Source organism: Pelmatolapia mariae, linkage group LG9 (genome assembly GCF_036321145.2).
Source record: "Pelmatolapia mariae isolate MD_Pm_ZW linkage group LG9, Pm_UMD_F_2, whole genome shotgun sequence".
Taxonomy (NCBI): Eukaryota; Metazoa; Chordata; class Actinopteri; order Cichliformes; family Cichlidae; genus Pelmatolapia; species Pelmatolapia mariae.
In genome coordinates, this window is record NC_086235.1 from 17,959,661 (window position 1) to 17,986,933 (window position 27,273).

General features: G+C 40.8%; 1 protein-coding gene across 11 annotated transcripts in view; it reads left to right on the top strand.

Annotated features, from left to right (window-relative positions):
- The window catches only part of si:ch211-285f17.1 (sickle tail protein), a 117,002-nt gene that overhangs the window by 61,648 nt on the left and 28,081 nt on the right, over positions 1-27,273 (top strand). For 9 of the 11 annotated variants that reach the window (XM_063483530.1, XM_063483528.1, XM_063483526.1 and 6 more), the window contains exon 2: positions 9,067-9,353. In XM_063483530.1, coding sequence (XP_063339600.1) covers positions 9,067-9,353 — 287 coding nt within the window. Of the gene's footprint in view, positions 1-9,066; positions 9,354-11,373; positions 11,478-20,385; positions 20,511-27,273 lie in introns of those variants that run through there. The other 2 variants (XM_063483535.1, XM_063483534.1) reach the window with 2 other exon arrangements.

Here is a 27,273-nt window from a genome sequence, read left to right on the forward strand (position 1 = left end):
GCATTTCTGCTGTGTGCACTTAATGGTAAATGTGTTGATGCGGAAAACTTGCCAAAACAGATAAGAGATACCTTATCACCTTAGCACACAGTGTGAGAGAGGCCTGACAATTTGACTTTTTATCACTTCATGCATTTAAACTTGCTGCATCACTTATGACTTATGAACACTCTGTAGGCAGACTGGGCATATGTGGCGAAGTTATCATGAGATGCCCAGAATTGAAATGACATCTCTCTGTGTCAGGAGAAAAATCAGCAATGTAAGATTTTCATGGAAAAGCTGATAAAGAATAAAATTCACATGCAATGAAAGGGCATGGAAAGTGGCGTCAGTTCCTTGCCAGTGAGGTATAGCTATGTCAAAAGATATTGAAACCCAGAGATCGAATCTGTGCTGCTTTTCGGATGATACCGAGCTCCAGTCGCAATTGGTAGGGTATTAAACAGATGAGTCACGCTGGGGATCGGTTGCCATTCAATTAACTGCAATGAAATATTTTCTACCCCAGCGCACTCTTATCTCTTTATCCAGGAAGAGAATTCAAGACAGGATAGTCTCCGGAGATTCGGATACAAAGGAAGGATGACTCGAGATTCAAAAGAAAAAAGTTCTCTCAGACAGGCAACAAGAGGTAGCATATACCTCCCCTCTGACTCATGGGTAGTTGTCCTCCTCCCAGTCGCAGCTGTTCTCAGCGTCTCCCCATCCCTCACCCTTGGGACGCCACCAGCCTCACCGTTGGCCCAGAGACTGTTGTCACGGGAGACAAGCAGATATCTGAGCCAGTGGCTAGGTTGACTTACACCTACTCTGGCCAGGAGTTAATGAAGTGTGCACGCTGCTGGCGTTTCCTGGCAAACATATGTGCCTACACATTTATAATTGCGCACACAGGCACACTAACAAACACACCAGTTCATTAAGCAGCTCTTACTGTCTTAGTTAATAAATGACAAAGACAGTATTATAAAACCTATTTCCTTGTGGGTGCCTGAAAAGCTACACAAACACGCAGTCTTCTTCCTGTTCTCTCCATCTCATGCTCAGGCACATGTAGGCGCTGTCATTTTCTCCTAATCACTACACAGCATCCCAGGCGCATGTTCAAGAGCACCCCCTGGTGTGAAGAAAATGCAGGGCATCTTAAAAGTTACCACAACATATTTAGTTAGAGAAGTTTGTTTCTTGCTTTGAAGTAGTCCAGGGCTGATGTCTGTCAGAAAGTTGTAGCAGGTGGCTGTGCCCATGAATGCAGCTTGCCAGTGAACACAGTTGTTAGTTTGAGCTGTCCTCTGAATGCTTTAGACGCCGTTATCTGAACTAATAGGCGTCCTCTTTCCATGGCTCTTTTCCTGGCCTCCCCTCCCCTCTTGTTTGCTTTGTTAGATGGACAAGAAGTAACAAAATGTGTGTGTGTTATCAAGAATTTCATCAGGTCTCAAGTATTATTTCATTTCACAAGAAACTAAGACCATGTCCTGCTTATGTCATAGACCAGGGGTGGGCAATCTCAGTCCACGAGGGCCGGTGTCCCTGCAGGTTTTAGATCTCACCTTGGGTCAACACACCTGAATCACATGATTAGTTCGTTACCAGGCCTCTGGAGAACTTCAGGACATGTTGAGGAGCTAATTTAGCCATTTAAATCAGCTGTGTTGGTTCGAGGACACATCTAAAACCTGCAGGGACACCGGCCCTCGTGGACTGAGATTGCCCACCCCTGTCATAGACTATGGCCCTGCTCACACCATGTACTGAGATGCATTTTGAAGTGATCCGATCACAAATGAGCAGCTCTAAGTGTCGATGAATAGTCTCAGTACTTCACACTTGATTTTTTAAATTTGTCTCGGGCCACATGGTATGTTTATCTGATTGCAACCAAAGACTACTCAGAATTTAGATTACAAAAGAGATGTTTACCTTGCAAGATTTGTTTAGCAAAGGCTATCAAAGAAAATAAAATCATTCATAAACTACTATACCTGTGGGGATTTTTCCAACAGCTGTCCACTTATTCGTCGGATTACCCACGATGCATGTTGATGTCAGACCTGACCTGAGTTAAATTTTATTGAAGCTGTAGTCCATTGAGATGCCATTAACTCTGTACTTCAGTTAAAGATCTGCAAGTCTCATCCACCACTTGCGATAAGCCATTCCACTTCAAGGTAGTCTCTAAGCAGTAAAATCAGTTTGCCATGCTTCATTGAGTCCAGCTACAGCAATAAGCTTTACTTGAACGTTCTCAGCATATCCAGTTTGATAAATATGTATTTGACCATCACTTTGCAATGCTAAGCTGTCACATTCTCTGCTCTTCCATAACTGTTTTCACATCACATCCACTTTACCACACCGCTGCTACTTTTCCCAGCGCTGACAGCCACATACACACCAGACCAAATGTCTGTAACTCATATCTTTTGGCCAACTGCCTGTCAGGTTGGCAGCCCTGTCTGTTTATATGGCTTCAGCAGAGTGGAAAGTCTGGAAAGGCCAGACTACGTGCACTCAAATGCACACAACACCCACAGCGTCTGTATCTGTGCATACATACGTGCATATATCTTAATTGAAAGAGAAAATTGCGATCAGGGCGCGCGCCACGGAAGTTTGAGTATCTGCTCGTTTGAGCTGAGACAGATGTTGCGGTGGTCTTGGCTAACAGGGTGAAGAGCAATGGTCATTGCTAATGACACGGCAGCTGGGATATGCCTCATTAGGTGCGAGATAGCAATGGGAACAGGTGTGGGGGGGTTGAGGGGGAAAAAATGACAGAAAGGCAGAAAATGTAAAGAAAATAGAAAAATAACTTCACGAGAGGAACCTATCTAGGAATTTCTTTGTAAGTTGTAATATGTTTATGTCATATGCAGTGTTTATATCCTCCACGATGGAGTGGACTGTTTTGTATTCTTAATGGGAAGGATAGCCAGAGACATTTGGAAAACACTGCTGTTTATTTACTGTAGGGTGCAATATGACAGGCCCAGTGTCCCGTATGGACACCACAGCTATGGGTGAATGCGCTTCTGCACACAGAGGCTTTGTGAAGCACTCCTGATTTAACAAGTCACGTAAACAAAGGCAAAGGAAGAAAGAGGATTGTATTACACTAGAAGGAGAGCAAAAAAAACAACACATGTATACGGTAAAATTATGGGATAAAAATTTAAGTTCTAATAATTCATGAATTCCAGCTAGATCACAAGATTTTCTTTCAAATATAACAGCCCGTTGTTCTCTGCAGATTGGTGTCATCCTGACCTGAAAATGATATAATCAACCCCTTGAATCAAAACAACAGCCCACTCAGCCACAGGATTTTCAAGGGAAGGTTTTTGAGTCACTTTCTTCACAGAGCCTCTCTGATTGGTGGGCAGTTTGAGCCTTAAGCTACACTGGAAGTGGCATTCCTCCTTATGGAAGTAGTCTATCTGGCCCTTTCTCTGTATCGGGAATCATTTTGCATGTGTTGATTTGCCTGACAAGTTTTCGTTTTTCTGCCTGGTATCTGTAAAAAGTGAAACAGATACCCACACAGGAAGTCAGATATCCCCTGCATGCGAATGCTTGAATGCCTGCGTTTGTGTTCATATGAGTTAGTTTCGAAAAATGTTGCAGAGCTGCATTGCAAAGGGGTTTTATAGTTCTTTGTCACTTACCTCCACGGAAACAGCTTATCTATCAGATCAGCAATCAGCGAGATTTCACTGTAGAAACTGGTTTATTTTCAGAAGGTCACCTCCAATGGCACTCGCATTAGCCCGTGACTGCAGCTTGGCAGTGTCAGTGTGCAGCTCTGGCTGTGGGTGGAGGACGGTAATGTGATAAGTGGAGGACATGGAATCAGGTGGGCTTAACAGAAAAGGTAAGAGTGATAGGAAAAGCAAATGGAAAAACAAAATTTTAGTTTTGACAATAACTATTTGGACTGTTTAATTTAATTTCCAGTACCGTGTAGCATCCTATTTATTTCTTTTTATTTTGCTAGGAAAATGGGAAATAGTCTATAGAATGGTACAGTTTGTACTTAACAGCCTGAACTCTCTTAGACAAGCTTTCTTGTAAATTCTTTAAGTAGTCTTCAGGAATAGTTCTCCAGGCTTCTTGAATTTCATTCAAAGCTCTTCCTTGTATATTGGCTGCTTTTTGTCCTGTTCATTGTCAAGATAATCCCATATTGCTTCAGTAATCTTGAGGTCCATGCTCTGGGGAGGCTAGTCTATGACTGAGAGTGTTCCAGTGTATGTTTTTGTTTCCAGGTATGCTTCTACTTCATTCGCAGTGTGTTTGGTATTACTGTCATGCTGAAAAATGAAGCCATTCTGAATCAGATGTATTCTAGATAGCATTGCTGTCTGGTGGATCAAATCTGATGGTGCTTTTCTGCTTTGATAATTCCATCAGTTTATACAATACCTCTCAAACCACTAGTTGAAACCATGACAGAGCCTCCACCTGCCACTTCTTTTTTTGTCCTCCTAAAATACACTTTTATGTCTGTCAGACTTGTTTTTGGTATTTGTCATCTAAAGAAATGGAAAGTGTTTTTAAGACAGGTTGCTAATAACAAAGTGCCTGAAGATGCAATTTAAATTTGGTTCTTTGCTAAGATGTCTGTCATGTGTAGACAAAACACTGGTTCACTCCTTTAGCATGGTGCCTTTTTTATGCTTGAATGATTGATAGGTCAATGTTAAAAATATCCCTCTCAACGTGGTCAGGTACAAAGGCTGGACTGAGCATGAATGAAGAAGCAGCCAAAGTCTAAAGAAAAACTTTGAAAGACCAGTCTCGGTCTTTGGGAGCAAACTGTAAAAAGATGAGGAATGGCTTTTGAACTGTGCTATATATCAATACATTCATATTTCAGGTCACTGCCACTGTAAAGAAAAAAAAGAGAGAGTTGTAAGCCATAGCTAGTTGCCTACCAGATCTCTATCAATACATTTAATTTAAAACCAAAAGGTTAAAACGCTAACAGGATGACATAAGGGGTAAAGTAAAATAAATAAAATCACAAAATACATTAGGATTCAGACTTAATATTCAGAATTTGTGCAAAAGAAGAAAAAAAAATGAAAAAAATGAACCCAGGAGATGTTGAGGTAAAACATTTGTCTTGCCAGTGGCTGAATGAGAAGTCAGAGGAATTCATGCATGTGTATGCAAAATTTTATATTAGGCCGACTGGCTAACAGATGACACAGCACTGTTATCCCTCACCACTAGCATGGTTAAAAATTTAAAGTGGGTCATAATCATTACACCCCGAAGGCAGTGTTTATTCAAACAAGGATTTTTTTTTTGTCTCTGTAATAGTCTTAATGACTTGTTAAAATGGATATTATTACAACATTAGGAGCCTGACTTACTGTAATCATATTTAAATGAGATCCTCTGTGTATGCATGGCTCAGTTCCACATGAAGGATTAACTGATATTCTAACTCTGATAAATTTTACATAATAAAAATGCTTTCAGATACTCGACAGTGGACCAGAGCGGTTACGTGCATCACCAGTCATGTCTTTAGGGCATTTCTACATGAACCCTACTTTTATTGCACACAACAGGGCTTTGTATCTAACTGCGTAGTTATGGGATAGTAATAGTAGGGGAGAGTGGGAGTGTGCACAGGGATACATTCCTCCATAAATACGTGACAGCGAGAAAGTAACTGCAAACAGTGGGACGCCCCTGCTCCTTGTAAGACCTGGTGTTCATGCACAAGTGCTTCGTGTTGTCTTTCAACTGAGAGGGCCATCATTTAGTCAACATGGCAGCTGTGAAAGAGAGAATTACATTCTTGAGCCACTGGAGTGAGAAGCAATTGACTTGAATATCCCCTGTGACATTCTTAAAGAAGCAGGTCATTTTTTTTGGTCTGGAAAGCTGTCAGTAAAGGAGCGCAGGATGTAATTGTTGGTTTGGAGAAGCTGCTTTAATTATGTGTTTGGTTTAGCCGAACTGACCTGGTGGTTGCTTGGGATGATGTATGTGTCATTGTCCTGACTGAAGAATTTTTCACACATGAACACTGATTTTACTGAGATGGCTAAGCTTGCAACAAAGTAAAGTAAATCAACTTAGTGCTCATTTTGTCATTGCCAGCCAATACAGGCTTTTAAAGAACATTTTACTGCAGAGTTAAAACAGCAGGCTGCATTGACTCACTGTTTTTCCTACTTATCTGCAGTCACACTGGATGAAAATACTTCATTTGCACATATTTCTTTTCACACTTTGACTCAATGATTTCCCTGTCTACTGGCCGGCTAATTCTGACTTTTACAGTGAAGCATCTGGGCACATGGGTGGGTGAAAGCAGACAGAAAGTGGGTGGAAGAAGCCTCGTCTCCATATGTTAGACATTAGAGGTCAGCTGCCGCATGTTTGTTCGTGCACTCGGCCTGGCAGTTTCAGTTACACGGCCCACAAGCTACGCTATTGATCCCCTCACGTCTTCTGTTAAGGTACATCAACTTTTGCCTTCCTCTCTCACATTTAGATCGGGTCACTTACATCAGCAGCTGCAAAGAAATGACATCGGATGTATGTCTTCCCTATCCCCCTCCTTTAACCCCCCCCCCCCCTCCCCACACACACACACATACACGTATGAAGCCAGCAAACATATTTGCTGACAGGCACAGAATCTAGTGTTGCTGTTCAGAAGCTGAAGATCAGGAGCCAGCGTGAGCCTCTGGTGTCTCCTGAGAGCTTCCCAGTTGGAATCAACACTGCCTGCAGGAGTGATGCTTGTCTTATTCTGTTTTGCTGATCAGATAACTCGATCACATATTAGCTCGCTGCCACAGTCTGAGAGACGTTTGGATGTGGCTCAGAAATAGGTTATGACACATTTGAATGCATGCTAGCGTCTAGTGGGCCCCTCAACAGGGACAGAGAGCTAAACAAGAGACAGCCTGCAGACAAAGTCTTGATAAAGAACAGACTCTGTCTGTGAGAGCATGCATATGTGTTTGTGTGTCACAGGCTGTTTGACACCTCTCTCAGTGTCCAGTTTTAAAAAGATCATGTTTCTTGATAATTCTTGTCAGTTTCTTCTTTTGTAGTGCTCTATATACCATTTGCTTTACACAGTCTGTGACCAATGCATGGGAGCAACAGTAGAGCTTTTAGCTCAGGGGTGAGGGTCTAGTCACTCTGTCCTGGAATGCAGTTGACTTTCTAAATCCCCACCAGTCTATCCTGGGGCTGTGGGGCAGGGCCTATCTCAAGCCCCCTTTTCCATGTGAGCCACGTCTGGAATCTCTAAGCAAGCAGTTGGCTGAGTCTCCCAGCCTTGCTTTTTCACGGGCACTGAGCGCGTTGATCTCAGAGCGCGATGGAAGAAGAAATTGCAGATGAAGACAGAGATTGCTCACTTGAGGAAGGTAATGAGCTTTGTGACATGAAACCAGCAAATGAATTCACATCCTTTAGAGGGTTTGAGTGTGTTTTGTCTGCTGAGTGTAATTTGGTTAGCAGTGGGGAAACTGTGTTTGGGAGTTAAAAATAGAAATTGGAAATACATGAGAGGTCTTGCTGCTCTGAACTTGAGCAGGGTGGGGGTGTGGGTGCGCTGGTGACGGGGCCTGAGCGTGACGCACCACCGCACGATAATTATGAAAAAATTAAGCCCGCCTTTTGTGCTTAGTGATGAAAGCAGTTTTATGCTTTGCAGATCTGCAGGTTAGAGCAAAACAGACACAACTCTAGATTGAAAGAAAGGTGGAAAGGATGTAGTAGATGCTGGAAGAAAACAAGCACTTTTTTTTTTTAGATACAAATTACTCCAATAGTTAAATCTCCGAAACTAGTTTAGTCCAAACATGTCTGAGAAGAAAACGAGAAATTCCCTTTTCATCTGTGGCTCACAGCACGCTTTCAAGCTTTCAAAGAAAAAGACAAGAAAAGCTGCGTTAAGCAACCCGCAAAATAGTGGCAAATCACTCGAAATTTCCTCCTTCAGCTGTTGAAGAGCTGAACTCTGTAAGAGGTCCTTTATTTTCCGCCATTACCCTCTGAAAGGTACACATTACAGCTCCAGCTACCTGTCTACAAAACAAGGCAGCAGATCAGCTTGCTTTATTGCTTTCCCCCCTCTTTTTCCACAGTTGAAGAGCCGCCTCCTTCATTCTCTTCTCTTCTCTTCTCTTCTCTTCTCTTCTCTTCTCTTCTCTTCTCTTCTCTTCTCTTCTCTTCTCTTCTCTTCTCTTCTCTTCTCTTCGTGCAATGATTGATTTAAGACATCATAACAACAGTACAGGGCTGTGTTTACCTCAGTTCCACACCACATAAAATATGTGTCTTCTGTGTATTTTTAACATGTGATAAAAGGGTAAAAAAATGTTCCTGATGGCACATAAAAGGTTGAAAAATGCCTGGAGGGCTGCTTGCTTTTCTTTAATTCTGTGAACACATGGAATAACTGGGAACTCCACATGTGCAGGTAGCTCCTCTGATATTCATTTATTTATTTATTTTCATTCCTGAAAAAGTTAAAATGATTGCACCTGGCAGCTTCTGCTCACTCCCCCAGTTTCATGAGGCACTTGATGCATAAACAGATGCTCTGGATATCGTCTCCGAGTTTCTCCATTTGTGCCTCCTTCTGTTACTGGGTTTCCTTGTGTTTCGTAACAGAAAGAAACCTGAACAGCTGTTTCAATTTAGCGTTTTCATCTTCAGTGTTGTGTCTGTCACGTTCAATCCAGGATTTATTGCAGAAATTTAAAACTGCATGAATATGTAATGAAGTGTGTATCAGTGTTTGCATATCAGTGTTGCTAACAGTCATTCAAATATGCATAAAATGTTTGTTCTTCATATTCACACACAGACTTTGTTATACCAAGAAGAGAGAATATTATTTATTTCCTTTTCACAAAGTTACAGATGGCTGATTTGCACTGACATGCCCTACTTTTGACTTATGGAAGAATGACATGCATGCACACACACGCTCTTGATGTCGAAACGTGAGTGTGTCACATTTGACCCCTTTTCTCTTTGTGTGTGTGTTTGTGTGTGTGTGTGTCCCTTCCTCAGAACAAACCAAAAGCAACCTAAAGGTAACCTCCCCAGAGGACGCTGAGCACATAAGCCGCAGACAGGCCTCCCCAAATGGGACTGCCCCTTCAAGAGGGGACGCCAAAGGCAGCCGCACAATCCCCCGAAGGCACACTTTAGGGGGAGCTCGCAGCACCAGAGAGATTCTGGCTATGCAGCCGTCAGATATGGACAAGAAGAGGGAGGCCTTTCTGGAGCATCTGAAGCAAAAATACCCCCACCATGCTTCGGCGATCATGGGTCACCAGGAAAGGCTGAGGGAACAGGTCAGTAGGCTGCAGAAAGATGTGTTATGTTGTTCGACCAGGCGCATAAAAAAAATGAATAAATAAACAAAAACTAGACCTCTTGAGATTTCAAATGCTGGGAAGATCTAGTGTCCTGGGCCAAGGTGCCAGCCACAACTTGCCCAAGTTTGAACCCCCCACAGGTAACAGTGTTATGCATTGAGCCACTATACTTTCTTTCTATACTTTCTTATCTGTGGAATAAATAAGTGCATTAAACTGTCTCAGCAGCATCAACAAGCATTTCAGATCCTATTTAAAAAAAAAAACAAATCTTCTCTCAGCCTTATTTTGAGCTAAATTCATCTGTATGGTAGGTGCTGTTGCTGATGGCACACTTAACAGTTAAAGAACAAGACGTTTTCCTCTACTTCACAAACAGACAGCTTTACTGACTAAGTCCGTCTACACATACAAGGAATTGGGCTCTGTTTTTTTCATTGCTCTCAATGTACTTCACAGAATATTGAAACGGATAATCACAACATGTATAGCATATTTATTTTAATACGTACACAGGTGCAATGCGGTGCAGAGTGAGAAGATGTTGGAATAAATTATATACATCATGACTAGCAGTAAATATTGTCAGTAATAATATAATATTTATTTGTGTACAGTGATATATAGCTATGTACTTATCAATATAGTACATACATGACATTTTAGCTGAACTAAAAGAAGATAATAATACTGTTTTTTAGAATTGCATTAATCAGACTGTATTTAATGTTGCGATTTAGTTCAGTTCATTACAGCACGACCATATTCAACATGATAGTGCAAGTTAGGTCACAAAGTAAATAACTAGTTTCCATAGAATTAGGTATAAACAGATATGAAAATCCCTTTATCCAGTCTTGGAATAGATAGTTTTCAGTTCCTTTATAAACTGCAGTTTTATCTGCACAACTCTTTCCTTCCTGTTTTGTTGCTGCAGGTTAGATGTGAAATGTGTCCAATAAATCTGCCTGTCACATTTCCCTCCCACAGCTGCTGTGGAGCAATGAGGTTGTATTTTTATGAAGGAGTTAGAGGGGGGAAAAAAAAAGAATCCTCCAAACCAGCGGGTCATACTTTCCTGTTTTGGTATCCATTATTTAATTAACAGGTGTTAGTATTAAAATATGCGTTTGTGTGAAATATTCATTTCCCACTGTTATGTGGGAACTTTTAAAGGTTATAAATTCTCCTTGTGGTTCACCTTTCTGAAGTCAGTAAGGACGTAAGCACAAAGGGAGTCTCTAGGTGGACATTTGGCTCACCTGATCTGGTTTGTTTGCTCAGGGTCAGAGGAGATAAAAGATGGAGGGGAGGCTAGCTGGCTTTGTAGTCAAAACAATCGAGGTAATAGTGAGACTGGCACAAAGCCACAGGGAGCTCCAGGAAATGGCACAAGGTATTGTGAAAGAAGAAAGAATTTTGTGTGTGTGTGTGCAGTTTTCGGGCAGGCCCACATGCAAAGCAATGCCTTTTCATGAGGTGCAGTTTCAATCCACTGCCTTGATTATTAACTCTGTAGGTTTGCATATATAGCCTAATATCACTCGTCATGAATGATGGTATCGAATTTGCCCAGGTTGATCAACCGGTTTGTTTGCTTTCTGAATACAGTGGGCTTGCACTGTGCACATGCATTGTTTTCTCCTTCGAATCAATCACCGATTCTCATTGGTGAGAAAAATGGAGGGGAGGGGGTAAGTGTATATTTGGTGGTTTTATCCTGCGCACGAGTGGGGATAAAAAGGAGGACTTCTGTTGCGAAGTTTAGATAGTCAGACAGGTAAGTTCGGCTCTCGGCTGGGTGGAGTCAGAGTTGCTATAGTGACTCGTGATGTCACAGCTGGAAGGGCTCAGTTTACTTGTAGGTGCCTGTCGGAGAGAGCTGGGATCCTGGCGGTGTGAGAGCTCTGTGTGTGTGCGAGTGCATGAGCGCTCTTAATGCTGTGCAGGCTATGGACCGGAAGGTTGTTTGGAAGCATGGCTCTCTGTACGTGAAGCCCGCGGAAGAATAAGAATAAACTTTTTTTTTCTTTTAAGTACAAAGGAATACATTTATCACAACGGAGACGAGAGTCCAGTCAGAGGGGAGAAGAAGAAAAGGTAGGATACATCGGAAAATGTACTGGTTTCTTTTTTTTAGACGTCCAATGCCTTTTCACATATTAGTGCGCGTGGAAGTACTACAAAGATGCATGGATTGTTGCTCTTATGAGCACACTGAAACGCCCTGGAGTTTCACTATTGCGCCAGAGACAGCGCGCACCAGGCTGCTGTCAGGTGCTGCAAACTTCCAAGAGGCAAATGCAAAACTTGGTGCACGAGTTTTTTTTGTGTGTGTTTTTCCCTTCTCTCCCAAGGATACAAATCGACGAAAAGTATTTAACCGCAACGACATATTTAATTGGATCGACGCCTTGAGGTGTAAATTATCCAAAATGTGCAATCCCGTGTGCAGCATCCCCGTAATTTTGCCACTTATGTAGCTATAATTGCAAAGCAAATGATCCATTGTGAACGGACGTCTGGGGTTATACCTTAATAACGTGCTGCATCTTGCATGATAATGATGGTGATGATGATTATATGACAGTATAGCTGTGATTGCTACGCGGCTGGTTCCTGTTGTTGTTGTCGTTGCTGGTGAGTTGAGGTGAAGATTCATACCAGGCGTGTGAGATCTTGTGTGTCATCTTATATTTCTTTTGGCTGTGTGCTTATGCGTAAAAAGATCCACAATTGGAGCTTGTTGAGAGTTGCTGTGTTTTCCCAAACTTTGTGGCTCGTGCTTTAATGCTGCATTTAATATTTTATGCACTAATACGAGTAGACTAAAGCTGTGGGCTTGTTTCCCTGATTAGGCTGCCAGGACAGTTCCAGTTTCTTCTTTATCTCTCAGGGTTTTGGAAAAGGTTATTTACTCAGAAAAAAATCAAGGCTGCTGCTTGCTGCCTGTAAACATGCTATTACATGGTAGTTTCTTTTGTTTTTTGTCTAAGCTTGTATAAGAAATTATGTTATGGGTCATTCCGGAGTCACAGAGAGCTTACTGTCTTTATTTGTAGGTGACATGCAGTTACTCTAAAAATGTCAAGTTTTATGTCCTGTGAAGTTCTTCTCTCAGCTGCTGAAACACTGAACTGAGATGAGAGATCTGCTGGTGCTGACTGTCAGTTTGCAAAACGTGACACCTTTAAATTGATTTTTTTCTTTTGGAGAGAAACTGCATATGTGTTACTCAGACATGTGGGATGGGATTCGGGCGCTGATGGGTCTTGAATACATCGTGTCCAGGATGAAGATACAAGACGCTGTCAAAAAGCAGGCAGCTTTCGAGCACCAGTGCCTGGCAAATAAATTCAACGCTGATAAATGAGAAAAAGATGAGTGAAGAATGCAGTTGGCATGATCCAATTCTGGATGTCAAGAATAATGCAATAACTCACTGCTAACAGAAGCAGCAGAAAATGAAAATAATGACAAGTTTATTGAAGTGTTTGTCATTCGGTGTCCTGAGGGGTGTAATTATTCAGATTTAAAGGAAAAAATAACTGCCAGAAAATGTGTCATCTTGCCCACAACAACATTCTTGTGAAAGTGTGGGAAAAAAATAGACCTGCCACCGTTCTCACGCAGATTCAAACATGCCTACCATACAGGAAAAGCAACATCAGTGGCGATGCGTGCTTCAGAAGGAAGAAGCAGGTTTGAGTTACAAAGGCGGAGATGCTTCAAGGTCAACCAGAGGTTAGGAAGATGATATTGTGTCAGCCTGAAAAGTGATGACCCCAGTCTTTTAGGAATAATCACACAGATACCCTCACACATAGCTACAGACTGCTTGCCTTATGCTTATAAAAGGGACCCCTTGATTCTTCATTCTTCTGTGATCTTTAAATCCGCAACAAAAGCAGAAGTGTTTTAATTTCCTCTGCTCTTCATTGGGTCTGCAAAAAAAACCTGGATTCCACCCAAGGGAGATGAGATAAGATCCCGTTGGCCTGACCGCCACCTATCCTCTCATCCCTCTCCCTCTGCCCAGGGGCTTAGACAAGCACAAACCGAGCTGCTCGACTGGTCACGAACACACACACACACAATGAATTCCCTCCTTCCGCTTGTGTGCCAGTGTCTGTGTTTGATGAGCTGTGACTTGCCAGGCTCCGGGTTTCTCTCCAGAGTGGGGCGGCCATGTTAGGACAGCTGTCTGCAGCTGTGGGCATCATACAGACAGACAGACAGAAAGGTCTGCACCCCCAAGCTGTGATAATCTGTTGGCCTATGTCTTATGAGGGCACATATTTCAAGATGGGCAAATTGGTGCAATTTTTGGGGGAAGGAGATACTCATAATGCAGTTCTCCTGCAACATGAACGGTCAGAGTGTGATCAGTTTGTTCTGTTTTATGAATTTTAATTAAAGAGAAAGTTTTTAGACAAGACTTTTTAAGGCACTCGACGCACCCAAATATACCAAATATACAGGGTGCCATTGTCATGTTGTGTTCTGTACAATTACCATAGGTATTGTATTTATGGCACACATTTTTGATAAAACGTGAATTAAGGGTATACGCTCGCAATAATGTGTAAGTAATAGGGTAAAGTTTTCCAACCAGTCTCTGTCAGTCCACCAACCTGCAGTCACGATATTTGCGCAGGGGTACAACAGAAAGTTGCCTCACTATATATTACAACTGACGGTGGACTCTTATCAGCTACCCAAACACAGGTAGCTGATGTAGTCATCCAGTCGGCCAACACTGCAACACATGTGAAACATCATGCTATGTCTAAACCTCTTTTTAATCCATTTGTCATGTATTGGTGTGAAGGTGGAACCAAATGCAGATTCTTTAGACCGGGGTAAATGAACAAAAATCAAGCTTTTATTCAGGTAAAGAAGAATAACTGCAATAGGCAGAAAACAACATCCATAAATTAAATGGGGAAAGACTCGCAGGGAGGCGTGCAGGAAAATAAACAGTAAGACGCAACAGTGATCTAAGACAGACCGAGGCTATAAATAAACACGTGAGGAAACCGGGGAGATGGGAAACGCCAGGGTAAGAGACACAGCTGAAACAAATCCACAATGACGAGACAAGGGAAGCGAAACAAAATACTAAAAACAAAAGACTACCAAAATAAAAACATAAAAAATAGCAAAACTAATCCCTAAGCAAAATATTAACTGAAAACAATTCACTGATACCAAGAACTCAAGAGTAAAGACAGTGATCAAGAATAATCAATCTCAGAAGCCAATGGAGCATTAAATCATAAAGAACAATTCAAAAGTCCAAAATGGAAAAACCCCGAGTCCAAAATCCATAACATTGACACTAATAATTAATACAAAATATGATTTCTTCTTCTTCTTCTTTTTCAGATAACTCATTTACAGTCAATTGAAATTTTAGCGATCATGATCAAGATTTCTGTTTTGTTCTTCTAAAGTAATATTTGCACACTTTTCCTCCTGGTTGTCTCACTTGGACATATTGTGTCATCATCAGCAGGAACCACGTTTGCCAACAAGCAAGAGGGTTTATAAAGAATGCTATCAAAAATCACAACATGCAACTTTTATGTCTTCTTCTTATGTCTTCTTCCATGTTGAACTCAGCTGCTTAAATACACTCAAGTATACTTGAGTCTTTATGAGGCATTGCAACATTTAGGCACATACTTTTCTCTGTGTGGCCCTGCTACACTCTTGCTCCCTGAAGCCAAGGTCAGCTAGATAAAACTGGCTTCAAACATGCATAGACTCCCTGAGAGAGATGTGACCATGATCAGAGAAAAGAGGAAAAAAACAGAAGAAGAAGTAGCAGAGCTAGTCTTGGGGGGAGTGTTGTTCCTGATTTTAACTAATCTACCCACACAAGAAAAGATCATTTGTCATTGTCCCTTCTGGCACAATAGTCGTGCAGTGACTGGGACATCACCATGCACACATTCAGGTGTTGCTTGCTGAAATATTTAAACCCACGGATGTCTTTTCACAAGACACTCCCTGTGTTGCACCTTGCATCTGAAACCACACAATGAGTTGGTGTGTCCTGCAGGTCTGCGGCAGAACATCTGTTTTTAATTATCAAACCCTGGAAATGGCTCTGGATTGCTTTTTAATAGCATCTGCCACCTCTGCATGAAGTAACACTTTGAGAGCTGCCTTCGGTAACACAAACAAGAACCGCAAGGTTAATGACGGACAGGCACTGACCTGCCAATTAACCGGGGTCACGTGGCGGGGGGGACGCAGCACCCCAACCGAGAGGACAAGTGGTCTAAAGAGTGGCGCCACGGCTGTGTCTAATCCCGAGTGTCGTTGGGGGTTTGGGGTGGGGGGCGGTTAAGCTGCTCTGACAGAGGGCCCTGATGGACCTGCCACTGATCACTGCTGATAATGAGTGAAGCCAGACAGAATTTTGCACACTGTCTCAAATGCAATGCCAGTGTGTTAATCAGACCAGCTAATCAGGTCTGAGCTCTTTTCAGTCTTCTCTTCAGAGCCGTATTAGCCCTTCTTAAAGTCGCACATCAGCAGTTATCTTCAGATGCATTGTTGGCTTAACGTACAGGTAGTTGCTACAAGGATCTGCAACAGTCTGATGTATGGGACACGTTTAACCTCACGCCCTTACATTCCTTTGTTAATGATCAGGAGCATTTCTAATACAGCGGTTGGAGCCCAAGGAGCCTTACATGAGAGTCACTGCTTATATTATTTCATTAACATGGCTGCTCTTTTACAAACCCTAATAACTAAGCTACAATGTACCGGAAAGGGTGATTAGACATTTGCGTAAAGCATAATTTGATATACGATGAGTCCCATATTAATTAGTTGTATTCAGCAATCTTAATGGATTCTCTGATCATTTTCTAATCCACCTTTTGCTGGTTAAGCTTGCTTAAAGATGAGCACAGTATCTCTGAGGGTCCTTTTTATAAGCATGCTTGACCAGTCAACTGTGCACATTCATGTACCTCTGGTATGAAATAACAACCTCTTGGTCATTTGGTGGTATGGGGATCATTTCCATCCTTTATTGGCCCTGCTGACTTTTTGTCCAAACTTGCAAACTTTTGTCTTTAAACTTGCAGCTTTATTAAAATGGAATGTTATCCTGTCAGCGCCACTATGTTGCAGAGATAACAAGCAAGGCTGTTCCTGCAGGGACTCTGTGTACAGGAGAAGGGACTCAACGCCATGCTAGCCTTATCTTACTTAGCACTGACTTCGTTATTATTAACACTGTACCTGGCAATAATGTTAAATTACAGCAGTCAGTGTTTTCATATCATGTGGTCGTGCTAAAAATCAAACTTTCTGCTCTGTCTTTTTAAAATTGTATTTACATATATTCATAGAACAAAAAGGTTTCTGCGAGGTCTTGAATAATTAGCGATTTGCAATGTGGTAAGTTCAAAGCAGGACCCATTGATTACATCCAGCAAACTCTGCAGTACAGTTTTAATTCTTCAATATTAGTAGTAATAATATAAAAATATGGCTTGCAGTAAAGCCACTCACAAAATTTGCATTGCATCTTTTCCTTTAAAACTCCAAAGTTAGAATCATTATTATTTTAGAACAACTTTAAAATTTTAAGGTGTGCTGGAAATAAAAAAGAGGGATGTGAGGTGAAACAATCTGAATTTAAGAAACCTTAACTTTAAATGAGAAGGAATGTCGGGTAATATATTTGGTGTAATTAGATGGTACAATTAAGTGTCTGCCTGTATTATTTTAAAACTTAAAAATAGTCGTATTTTAGTTGCTTTAGCTTGCTTGGTGTTAAAATTGCCAAATGAGCTTGCTAGTGTATACACCTGCTGGGCAACACTTGAGCATTAACATCACCACTATCTGACTAATAAACGGTCCACAACAACACGCCTGATGTGGAAGTTTTTTTCCCTAAAATTATTTCTCCTTCCTCAAAATAAGTCTAGAAACTTTGAAACAGCCATCTGAGAACTACAAACCTTTAGTGTGCAAGATAGCCTCCCTCCTCTATTTAGCATTGCAGATTTATTTATTTTTTTTTAAATTTTCACCTCTTTCATGCTGTAGGAAAACAAAGAAGGTAAAAGCTGCCTTTGTAGTGCTTCTCTGTTTTAAGAGGTAAAGTTGCAAGTCGAGTCGACAAGAAAATGTTCTAAAAAGAGTGTAAATTCAATCTACTTTTTATCTTGTTTATTAGTTTTCATTCTAACTTGATGCTGTAGAAAAATAAAAGGTCAAGGAAAAATGTATTTGCTAGATAAAACATTTTCGTCAGACAGACTCCCGGGCTCAGTTTCGCTTTGGGTGGAAGCCTGAGTAAATGCCAGATTCATTTACAGTGTTACGCTCAATGCAATGTTAGTTTAACACAAAGTTTTTAAAAGGCATTACTCACTCAGAGCAATCTTAACATAATACACTTCAAATTACAAGTAAGGGCATGTATTATCCATTGAAATGGATTTTGAAAACCATCCCAACACTACAATATAAAATAAGCAACATTACTTTATATCATAAATTGTTACTGTTCTTATATATAGGCCAAGAGATTCCAAACATCATGACTAAGCAAAAGGGGCTGTTTTCCCATAGTTTTGGGGTTTTTTCCCCCTTTTTTGTGCCCTTCTTTTGCAAGCCTTTGCATGCAGCCCAGCATCTGGACTCCACCTTAGGCCAAAGGTATGAGCCTGACTTCAAAAGGCACACCGGGAGGATTTTTACCACTGACAGGACCAGTTCTGAGCATCTGGTTCAAACTTCATTTTGATCTCTTGCATTTATTTCCACTTGGCCCTTCTCACTGAAGATAAAGGCAATGCAGTGTTAGGTGCACAGAAGAGAGCAGTGCAGCAACACTAGTCGAAGTCGGTATAGATGCAAAGGTTCACACAGGTTTTACTGTTGCTAAACAAGATGATAAAGAAGATAGGGAACACCTGGAATGTAGAGTAGTGTATAGCAGGCAAGTATGGGCAGATACTGGAATTAATAAATTAGCCGGTTTGACAGAAGTGGAGCGTGTGCTACAGATTCAGTTCTTTACCTTAGCTTTGGATCGTGTTTATACAACCCTTCACACAGTCATGCAACTCAGCCCGTGCTACATTGTGTTTAGCGGGCTGTTTAACACATTGCAGTTAGTGCTAACATGACAGCCAACAAAACAAGTGTGTCATAGAGTGGAAACATGATGGTGACTTAGCACCTTAAGCTTTAATTTCCACTGCTCTCCGTTGAAGAAGAGGACTGGAATTTCACATAGCAATTGCGTAACCTCAAGCTCATAGGCCAGCATTTTGTGTCTATTTATTTGTGTGAATAGCTACTTTTTGGTCTCATTTGCAGCTCAGCAGTAAGACGCTGGAATTAGAAGTGGATAACAGACACTGTACACTACGGCCAGTCCTTAGTGAGGAGGGGGAAGACAGTGAAAACTAATGTGGATCAGGCTTACTGAAAAGTTCAACCTATTACTGATTATCTGTCTTTTTTGTCTGTCTGTGCACACAAACACACAGACACACCAAAAAGCTCTCCTCTGGGAGAGCGGGTATAATAAATCTTAGGTTCGGTGGAGGAGCTGTGTGGTCTTTGGTGACTTGTTAATTAGGCACGAATAGCAAAGCCATTATCAGGCTTGCTTTCATGGGAGTAGAAGGAGACTTGACACTTGACAAAATACTGTGACTTAGAACCAGAAAAAATGGCCTGTTCATGGTAATCAAAAAAGGTGAGGTGGAAGAAAATCAAATTATGCTGCCTTGTTTCTATTAGATTATACAGTGTGTGTGTGACATCATAGAGGATACAGGATTAAAAGTGCTCTAAAGAGAAGAAAGCCCTCTTTGTCATGTTGACCACAGAGCTACACACGCACACGCATCCTCTGATGCCCAGATATACACACAGGGTGGCTTAAATTAGACCTGGAAAGTCCTTTATTTTCCCCCCAGAGAGAGAGATGCTCTGTGTTGACAGCCCAGGACGTGGATGTGGTTTTTAGCCATGAAGGAATACTCTGTTGCTTTTGTGTTATTTTGGGATGCTCCAAGGGTTGGGAACTACGAAACCTGTCTTTCTGTTGATAAAGTCATATTGAAGAGCAAGTCTGAACAGAACGTGTCTCTCCAGCCCTGTCAGCAAATATTTTGCATGTATTTGTTTGGTAAGAGAGACAAGAGGGTGAGAAAGGGAGATTTTTTTTTGTATGTGCACATTTATAGATGTGTGCAAATCGTTGCATGCAAGGCTAGTACATGATCTGTCAGTCTAAGTTTAAGTCTGGGCCTGCTTTCTTATGTAACGGTTTTGAACGAGTGCAAGGCCTGAAGCACAACAAAGCTTTTTAACAAAGCAGCACAAATTGTTTTTGTAATTATCCCAACATTCAATAAAGCTTTCCCAGAAACATTGCAGCAAGGTGATCATACATATATTTTCATGGGTGTGTCCATGTGTTTATACTACTGGATAAGGGCCTGCCAAGCCCTCGAGATCCTTGGAGAAGGGTCTTATCTCCTTGAGACGCAAGTGTCATCTTTCTGTCTTCAGTCGCACCCTCAGGCAGTGCGATGGAAGCTGAGATTGGGCTGAGAGTTTATGCTGAAGCTGCTGTTTTAAGATAAATGTATTTAGTTTTTTTTCTTTTTTATCTCAAAATGGAAACATCATGGAATTTAAAGCTGTTTGCAGGAATTCGATCTTTTGCACCCCTCAGATGTCGGAATGGCCTGGAAGTAAGAAATATTGAGCATCATGACTTGTGCAGATGTCCTTCACTCTCCGATACAGTCTTAGTGTTACACAAATGTAAAAAGCACACAGAAAAACAATGGCTTCCCCCTGCTGTCCGCCTGGTGTGGACTGTGCGTGTTTGTATTGTGTTGCTGGATCGTTAGGGATGTGGGAGAGTGTGTGCATTGGACTGGGCGGGGGGGGGGGGCATCCGCTGTGAGGTAGAACAGAAAGAGAAGGAAGCTGGACAGGGCAGTTGTACTGAGTGCTTCGAGAGCTGAAATAACACTGGAGGAAGAAACCCTGTTTCCCTTAGGCCAGGGAGTTTCCAGTCTCTCATGGAAGTCACCTTTGGAAGAAGACTGTCATTTCTGAAGCATGGTAAATGCTGTCTTCACATATATTTATTTTTTAAATCTAATGTGGAACTTGATTTTTGCTTGATCATATTCATTTAGCTAAATCTGTACTTTTGTTCTTGTATGCAAACTAAACGAATACGACACGAAACAACCTCGTGAAGTTGGCGTTCTCTACTTCATGACCACACATTGCCGATTACATCTGATGGGTTGCGCAGAGTTGCCGTTTTTTTAACCTTGCTTATTCAGTGGAGAGGGCGATGTCTGCTAGTGATAACCCTGGCTCACTTGTATATGTGTGAGCAGATAAAATCAGTTGGGGAGTGTTGCTCAGCTGTTGTCCAGCATGTCCCAAGTGGTGTAAGAGATAATCATCCTGCAGTGCACTGTGGTTATATTTGATTTTTCGGTGTAATATTTTACGAATGAGATGGTAACAGTCAAGGTTACTGTTTTGCATATACATTTTTGGAACTTTTTTTTAAAGTAGTAGGATCTTATCTTTTCACACTTCCGTGGTCAGCTGTAGATGCTATAAATGAATGCAACAATTAACAAATATAACCATCTCTGGAAAGGTCATCTGGGGATTTTGATGAGGGGATTAGAGGAGGAATGCATCAGAGGGTGGGAGGGAGGGAGGGATTTGGTAGCAGTGAATAGGAATGGATGACTGGGGGATTTTGGAATAATGTCATTTAGGCTAAGGTAGACAAAGGGTGATGGTCTGTCCACAGACATACAGACTGAGAGCTGACCAGCTGATTGACAGGGGCTTTATGCTTCGGAGTTGTGTAGAACTGCAGCGGCATTAAGTTTTTGACTCACGTTTGCTAATTAGCTCTGACAATTTGGCGCTTCCATTGTTGAACTCTTTTCTTGATTATGTTTTACTACACATTCATTCCTATCGTATCAACTACGGCAGACTTGGCGCTATAAGCGAGATATCAGAATGAGACAAGTTGCGCGAAGGGTTAACAGTACACCGAGCCACCGTCGTCTGCCATGCAGATCGGACCAGGTAATTACAGTTGGCTCTAGCTCTGCTCCCCAGAGCTCGAGCCAAATTAGCATCTTAAGTGGAAAGCTGTGCTCACAACAGTCGAGTTTGTGTTTAAAGCTTCAACCTCAACTCTCATGTTTACATTCTTTCATGTCCAGCATGGAAGTATAGAACGAGTCAATGAAACCTGTTCCTCTGGTTGCCTGTGTGCATTCTTTGTGTTTGTTTACATAGGACATGACGTGTGAATGAACACTATTGTAGTCGGACCCTGGTAGTGGATGTTGTTAAGGTAAATACATCCACAGACGGGTCGACTTTGGCTTTTTGGGATGCTTGTGAAACCTGCATTGTGTCTTTTTTTTAAAGATCTCCAATGTTATGCAGTCCAAAGGGGAAAATGATCACCATGACTACAGGGAAAGCAGACTAATACCCCTGTTTTTAAGGTGAAAGCTAGGCTAAGCTATTATAACACCATGTTGATTCTATAAGAAGTCAAGCTCCAATCAGTGGGCTTTGTGTGGACTGGCAGCAGGTGGGGTGTATGGCAATTTTTGGACCATATCTATACTTAAATCTCAGTGAATGACACAGTAAGACTCTGATGGTGGCTGCCATTATTCTTAATAATTGTAATTTACTTTAATCGCCCCAGCTCAACTCCGCATGTCAACCTGTCAGACTAAGACCGGGGGACCGTGATATAACATATTCTGCTCTGCTTTGTGAAATCATGTAACATTGTCCTTGCAGTGAAAGTAGCACTGCAATAATCAAGACGGGTTACAGTGAAAAGCGCCCACACTGTACACGCATGATCCCGAGGTGGAACTATAGTGAAAAGTGAATCAAGTGAAGTATAAAGCGCATGGTATGAAAGAGCACTGACCTATAAAGTTTGAATATTACATGTATTTTGTTAATGCAGACATGCAGGCCAATGCTTGCTTTCTCATGACAACATACTGTTTGTCAGACCACTGTTGCATAAATGTTTGCAGGATGTCCTGGGTTCGGGTCAGATTTTCTGGAACAATGGCCTGACTCACTCATGCACGCACTGAGTCTCTCTTTGTATCCATCTTTCTTTGGCTTTCAAACACACACACACACACACACTGGGACAGACAGAGTTTGACTGAAACACTTTTATCTTGCATCTATTTTCTCCGCAAGCATGGTTGTTTGCCTAATTATTGCTTGCCCACACTGTACAGTTTTTGACATCCATTTAATATAATAAAGCTCCAGCAAGTAGTGTTCAAGACAGTTCTTTTTTTTTCCAGCAAGAGCCTGAGGAAAAGAATCTAAGCCACACAACATCAGCATTTAGATGAGGCAAATTCCACTGAGTTATTTCTAGAGCTGCTCTAACATACTCTAATCATGATGACTATTTGACACAGGTTTACTTTAAAAAAAGAAAAAGAAAAAGGAAAAACAGCCTGCTGACACTGGCTGCAGCACCAGACAACCAAGCTGTCGTTGAAGTCGACATTTTCTGATTTCTTTGACAGATTCGAGCTTAATTTTCTAGACACGTTCCTTCCCAAGGGGCTCTTTTCATCAGTTTATGACTTGTCATGTTCCTGTGTATGAGCTAATGTTGGTGTCTCAATTTCACATTCATCATAGCTGTCAGACCCAATGTGGTGTACAGAGGCAGTCGCTGCTGAAAAAGCAGAATCACAGGCCATTTGGTTTTGACTGAAGTGAGGGGAAATTGCTACTGTGGAATGTACTATAGGTATGTGTGGGTAGAAGCAGGTTTTATACTGCTAATCAGTAGGCGGTCTGTGGCTTTCACATTTGGCCCTTAAGGCAGGAAGGGGTAAGCTTGGACAGGAAGCGTCTGTGGCTCAAATACTTCAGGACGATATGATACGTATAGAGATTTTGTGTTGAATTGCGAATCTATGCACGTATGCAAGTGAGGGAGAAAGAGACGGAGAAGTTAATCTGAACTAAACTGTTAACCTTTTGAGGAGACACCTCATTTGTCAGATGTGGAGTGGTGTGGAGTGGTTTAACTTAATTACCCCACCTCTCCACAGGGAGGTAGAAGGTCTCATTTGCAATTTTCTCCATCGTTATGTTTGACTCCTTTCGCTTTAACAGCCTTTCTCTCCTGTGCAATAACTGTCACATTGTACCCATTGTAACATTTTCTTGAAATTAAAAAAAGTACATTTTAAATAAGACAACTTTCCTTTTGAAGTAAAATTTGAGTTCATATCCAATAAATATCCTTTTCTTTTTTTTAGATTCTGTACTATCGAGGGTGTGCCATCCCAGCGTTATCCACTATGTTTAGTGTAACGAAGGAAGCATGCCTTCCATGTGAATGAGATTCATTTGGGATGTCAATTTAATGATGTCTCTTCTTTTGCATAGTCAAGGTAGTCTACTGTCACTGCAAAGAAATGCTGCTGCTGTAACAAAAAAATGTGCCACCATTGTTTAAAGATCTTATCTTGAGTACTATGATGAGCCATGGATACTGTTTATGTCACTGAATAGGGTGTAATACTTTCACAGCCTGGTCGATTTGTTGAGGGCCTGATATTCGACGGTCTATCAGATCCAACGTTTATAATGGTTGATAAATGAAAATCTAAAAAATTAAGAAGAGACAGGAAAAACACCATTCAACCATGTTATCAGTGTTGAGTTGCTTGTTGACCACGAGGCAATCTGCAACTTCCGTTTTAGCAGCATGCTTGTTTGGAATGGCACAAACGCAACAACCAGTAGAGCGTAAACGAATAAATAAACGACTGCACACAAGTTTTGTTAGGAAATTCTGTTTATGTTTTGTGTGTCTGAATGAAAAAAAAAAAAAACAGTACCAAATATCGGTATCGATCCTTAAAATCCCGAAAATCCTAAAATCCATTCTGGCTCTAAAGCTTTAGCCCCTATGCTTCAATGGAAGTTAACGGCTTTTTCAGTGTGATCCTGTCCCATTAATTTAGGGCACAATACTGCCAAGTAAATAAGGTGAGGGAGAAAATTAAATTAATGCAAATATATATCACATAGGTTCTTCCTGTGAAACAGTTATTGTTATTTTTATTGAAACATAAAAATAAAAATCACTTTAAACAGATTCTTCTTTGACACTCTACTGCACTATAGCTATATTGCTATAGCTTATTGTGGCTAAATGTGCTTGTATTAAAAAAAAAAAAATATATATATATACATATATATATATATATATATATATATACATATATATATATATATACATATATATATATATACATATATACATATATACATATATATATATATACATATATACATATATATATATATATATATACATATATACATATATATATATATATATATATATATATATATATATATATATACATATATACATATATACATATATACATATATACATATATATATATATATATATATATATATACATATATACATATATATATATATATATATATATATATATATACAGTAAGTACCAAAAATGATATTTTCTTACTTTAACTATGGTTTTGGTTTTCTATCATTGAAATTAATAGTTTAAGGACCTTCTAATTAAATATGCAGTTGAAGCCAGGAGGGGTTTATCTTAGCATAGCTTAGCTTACCTTATCTTAGCTTAGCATAAAGCCTTCAATCAAGGAGGAAACACTCTGTATGGTAGTCACTCTTCTTAACTAAGTTACAGCAAAGAACAAAATGATCTAATCTTCCTCTGCTCCCCTACATTTTGAGTTCCAGCCAAAACTATGAGTAATTTAAGTTTTTGTTTACTGATATCAGCCTCATGGCCAAGCACATCTGAAACCACGGTATCAATTCGCACAGCAAACTCAGAAATGTGATCCTTAAGGGAACTTAAAGTTAAAGTCTGAATGTGGCTGCCGCTTTCTCCACTTCAGTATTTTTAGAAAACACTGGATTACACTGCCAGACCGCTCTGACATAATTACTACCTACAGGTGATGGAAGAAGCCAAAATGATTCAACACTCCCAGGGGTGACACAGTAGCATATGAGAAGCAGTGTGGGAGGGCCACCAACAGTGAATAAGGTCATGTATCATTCAGTGGTCAGATTAAATTCCAGACACATGACTGGTTTCAGGTGACAGCCCAACTGTGTGTGACCTCTCTTTTTTTTATTATTATTATTTAAGTGGCTATCGTCATGTATTAACAAAATAAGAGTACATTTTTATTCATTACTTTAAATCTCTGAGTCCTGCAGTATAAGCATATTTTAATGGAATTATAATAGTTGAGATGCGGCTCACCAATTTGCCCAGCCGCTGTGACGGTACTTCAGAAAAATGCTTGCATACTGACTCAGCAAACATCACACAGGGATGTGAAGTTTGATGACTTAAATGGTCTTTTTTTTTAAGGATATGGCATTGTATAAATGGCTGCAATTAATGTTATTGTAGACATTTTTAAGAGGTAGGATTTGTAGGATTATCATGTCAGTGCTAATTTTAACAAGTGTAAGCATATAAAAAGTGATGATTTAAAGTAAATACAATCTAACTTTTTAGACTATGTTTAACTTTTGCACTTAGGCTGTCTTTGCACTTAGCCTCATTCCTCTGTTCTATGGCCTGCCGTCGACATTGATTCGTTTCCATGGTTCTTCTATTTTGTCGGATGAACATTTCTTTTCCATTTCAACCTCCCACTGGCATCTCTAAGCTTTTTGCTTTTTTGATTTCTCCTTCTCTCCTCTTTTCTCTCACCAGTCTTTACAGGCCATGCTCTCCTCCCTTCACTCTGAGCTTGACATTCAGAGGTATTTGATGAAAATCCAATTGCCCCACAGAGTTAGTCAGCCTTTTATCTTATCTGCATCATACTGCGGTGTTGTCAGAGTGTGTGTTTGTGTGACCATGTTCGCACACTCGTTAACATCTGCTTTGTGACCATGTTCCTAAAACCAAGTGCCCTCTTGTCTCTCAGTGTCTGCCCTGTCTCTGTCTGTCAGCCAGCCTTGGCTGTCAGGCTAAACTACATCTGGCTATAAATGTCAACTGCACTTATTTTAATATGCTTAAATTCTTTACTTGCCCTTGCGAGTATGAGTGTGAGATAATGGCAGCATGTGCAGGCTGGCTTGTTCAAGATAACCCAAAGGACCTGGCCTGGTAGTCTTGTGTCTTCATCTGCTATGGCTTTACATCACCATTTTTGATGCCAGAAAGGGGAGCAATTTCATAAAGAGCCCAGTGTTCAGAGTTTTCCCCCTGAGGTGGAGCTCACCTTACCTCACCGCACAATAGCTCAGTGAGCTCAGGAGTCAGGTCACAGATCTTCTTATTGTATCCCTAGCTCGAGGATGCCACGCCATGCAGATATGATTACAGAGAAGTGAACTGATCTTCACGTTTTGATGACACAAGTCCTGATGTTTAATCAGTGGTTAGTAGAAATTTCTCTTTCTGGAACAACATTTTAGGAATCTCTTTGAACTCCTTTAGGGTGTTGGTACTTTTAGTAACCATGCATACCTGTGGGTGTGTATTTAATAGCAGCAGAAGATCCTGTAGTGCAATTAAAAATGTCCTCACGTTTGGTAACTTTCAGGGCTATGAGGTACTTGTGGAATAGTGCAGAAAAGTTTTGAGTGTGTTAACATGTGTAAGTCACACACTGTATTAACACTTTGTTGCACATTTGCATGAGTAGACTCATAGTTTTTTGTGTGTTGCTGCAGTCAAAGTCAAAGTCACCATCAAAGATTTCTTTTTCTCGCTTCGCAAAGA